Consider the following 3,563-nt stretch of genomic DNA (forward strand, 5'->3'; position numbering starts at 1 on the left):
CACAATAGGGAGAAATCGTAAATATGATAATCAATGTTATAAAATGTTATTACCCTTATAAAAATATGAAGACTAAAGCAAAATAGTTTAACCCTTATCATGCTGAACATGACTGATTAGATCTGCCTTTGCGACCAGTGTAGATCATGATCAGCCCGCACATCCGTGCAGTCTGATTATGATCTGTGCTGTTCACCATTCAGTCAGTATATTTTTGATAATCACCCCTTTTAACAGTTAATGGTACTGTCCAAATCAAAAGATGGACAAGTTCACTATAGAAATTTAGCAGGGTAAGGGTGAATATTAAATTGAAAAATACCAAATGAATGTAAATAACACACCTGTACAGACAAGAGGGATAACAGAAGGCTTAACATCACAAGGCAGGATACATGGACAATCTTCAATCAGTTGAAGTGTGTTACTTCTCTTGAAAGTCTAATAAAAAAAGAAACAAAGTAATGAAGAACATTTTATCATCTAAGCAGCTTGTACATATTCATTAACATCCAATAAGATGGTGAATTTAAAATCATTTCATACTAATATAAAATGGTTTTAAAATGTTACAGCTCATTCATATATTTACACATGAAATTCAAATATGTATTTAAGTAATTAATGTCATAATTAAACTATATAGATATAGATCTACTTGCACAAGAGGTAGAGCCCTAGTGGAGTTCAGAGGCATGTAATACCAGTATTGTGAGATCTTTTGCAAGTAAATGGGAAAATGTTCATCATGGATGATGCCATATTAATTTAATATGTTCGACAAATTTAACAGCATAAATATTTCATACAATCATCGTTCAAATTTGTATTTTCATCTTATGTTTAAAATGTGCCTATGAAACAAATAAGCTATGCTGGCTTTTAAAAATAATACAACTTTAAAATGCTCACCTGCTTACTTTGCATCTCAGAAGTATTTAATTTGGTTCTATGCATAATGCTAGGGGAAAACACTTTTTTCACTCCCTTTGACGGTGACTCAGCAAGTCTTTTCACAACAACCTCTCTGTTTGACGACGATAGCAAAAAAGAATCAAATATTGTTTGTTTTGTTTTCTGCAATTCCTTTTCTGTTTTTTTAACACTTTCTACTTTCCTGTAGCATTTAATACATATGCCTGTTTCAGTTGGAACAAAATCACGGACACCAAGTATAACTTTTAAGTCTTCAATTTTCTCCACTGTCAACTTCAGTTTTCTGTTCAAATAAGTTGTATTTTTGAATGTTTCACCTGAAGATGTTATTTCAATGTTACAAAATGAAAAACTGCATAATGCACATTTATCTGTCACAATGTGTTGTTTCCTAGGCGTGGACTGCGCCATTTCTGTCTTCTTCAAAATGTAAAGTGCCTTTGAAACAGTTTATGATGAAAAGGGCGCTATATAAATCTGCCAGAATAATAAAAATAACTCTTGTTGATATATTACCATGAAATCACGAGGGCGCAGCCATGATGTTGTCGTCATAAGAATTATAATCCCGTGAAAATCACAAGGAATTCCCAAGGCTAAATATAGCTTTGCGGGATGTTGTAAGTTTACCTCTGATTGGCTAGCGAAAGGGTTGTCAGAACGAGGCCATCAATAGCTCGTTTTCAGATCCTATGCGTAGCGTAATAGGATATGTACTTTAGTCAGATTGACAATTGTTCAAAGTTATTTTATAATCCCACATTTAATGACGAAGTTATTGTCCGGACATGGTCAATAATAGCAATATTTGACCTTTAACTCCAAGTTTGACCTTGACCTTTAACATATTGAAATGAGTGTTGCGCGCGACACGCTTTCTCATCATCTCATGGTAATGAAAAATTGTGCCAAGTTATTTTAAATCCCACAATCAATGACAAACGTATGGTCCAGGCAAAGAAATCTGGAGGGACGCACTGACGCACGCACGCACATACACCGAACGGCCATTTGGATAACTATATATTCGCTCCCTTACGGCCATAGTGACAGGGTGAGGTTTTGTTATCGCCCTTCGTCCGTCCGTCCGTCCGTCCACAATTTCTTGTGAACAAGATAGAGACAACATTTTGCAAGCAATTTTGATCAAACTTGTACAAAACTTGTATTGGCATGATATCTCAGTTCCTTTCAAAAACTGGCCAGATCCCATCATGGGTTCTAGAGTTATTGCCCCTTAAAGGGCCAGAATTCGCTATTTTTGTGCATCAACAATTTCTTGTCTGCACGATAGTGGTTTCATTTATGTAGATGGTTTCGAAATTTTGTTCTCGTATTTTTCTTGTTTTAAAAATGGCAAGTCGCAGAAAACAGAAGTAAAAAAAAAATATTTCTTTAATCCCGGAATAAATGTGAATTGCAAATTTGACAAATAGATAATAGTAATTTGTACACCAGTCAGAAGCTTTTTATTGTTTTTTTTCCACGGGACTGATGAATTGAGTTAACAAACTTTTTTTGCTTTAGCATTCAACACATGGACTTTGCTCATGAATTTTTGAAATTGTTTACTGCTTAAGTAAATTCAGATAATGACAAATATTAGAAATTGTTGTTAGAATTTCATATTTAATATGTATAAAACCGAAGGCGCCTTCGTGGCCGACTGGTTAGAGTCGTTGACTTCAAACCATTTGCTCCTCATCGATGTAGGTTCGAAACCTCATTTGGGGCGTAGAATTCTTCACATGAGGAAGCCATCCAGCTGGCTTACGGAAGGTCGGTGGTTCTACCTAGGTGCCCGCTCGTGATGAAATTGTGCACCACCATTAAAGCTGGAAAGTCGCCATATGGCCTAAAATTGTGTCGGTGCGACAATAAACCCAACAAAATAAATAAATAAAATATAAAACCGGAAAAACAACGAAAAAATACGAAAACAATTTTTTGAATTCCCTTCCCATTCTTAAAGATACATGTATAATAGAGTCTTGTTGCTCTTTGTAAATACTGTTCTCAGTATTCATATTGATAACTGTTAGTGGACCTCTAGCCTGTCCTGTAAGGGTTGTCTGGAGGTTAAGTAGCCAGACCCCTGGCCACTTCCATTTTGTTTACTGTAAGCAATGTGATTTTTAGAATGTATAAGAATCTTCTATTACTTTTCAGAGTTGGCCAGTATTAACCACAGCAAGCGTGGCAAGATCAATTGTCCAACTTACACACTTTACCCAGAGCCAATACAGGGTTCACAAGGCCTGGAAAAGTACTTGAAAATGAGCTGCATCTTGAAAAGTGCTTGAAACGAAGGACAGTCTTGAAAAGTACTTACAAAGTCCTTGAATTTGGAAAAAAGCCTTGAAACTGGCACATTCATTGGACATTGTTGTCACAACATTTTGCAATCAAAATAACAGATCAGACCAAAATAGTGGGAAAAAGACCAACAAATGGCAGATCTATCTTGGACAGGACTTACTGATATGTACTAAGTAAATGATAGTACGGTCCAGTACCAGAACAGGCTTTAGTACTCTGAAAACAATTATCACGCAAAATTTTATCGGTGCTGAATTGAAGTTCCTTTCCAGGTTAATGTTGCAGTGTTTATTATAGAAAATCGACAG

The 3,563-nt window shown here is 35.6% G+C and overlaps 1 protein-coding gene across 1 annotated transcript; it reads right to left on the reverse strand.

The window, feature by feature from the left end:
- Window positions 1-344: 344 nt before the first annotated feature.
- Window positions 345-1,656, reverse strand: LOC128551661 (uncharacterized; the record flags this gene model as incomplete). Its single annotated transcript, XM_053532559.1, has 2 exons — window positions 913-1,656; window positions 345-441 (listed from the first exon to the last, which is right to left on the reverse strand). Coding segments are annotated over exons 1-2 (532 nt in total), but the record flags the coding sequence as incomplete, so codon positions are not given.
- Window positions 1,657-3,563: the final 1,907 nt, after the last annotated feature.

This window comes from Mercenaria mercenaria, unplaced genomic scaffold (assembly GCF_021730395.1).
Source record: "Mercenaria mercenaria strain notata unplaced genomic scaffold, MADL_Memer_1 contig_1473, whole genome shotgun sequence".
Lineage (NCBI taxonomy): Eukaryota > Metazoa > Mollusca > Bivalvia > Venerida > Veneridae > Mercenaria > Mercenaria mercenaria.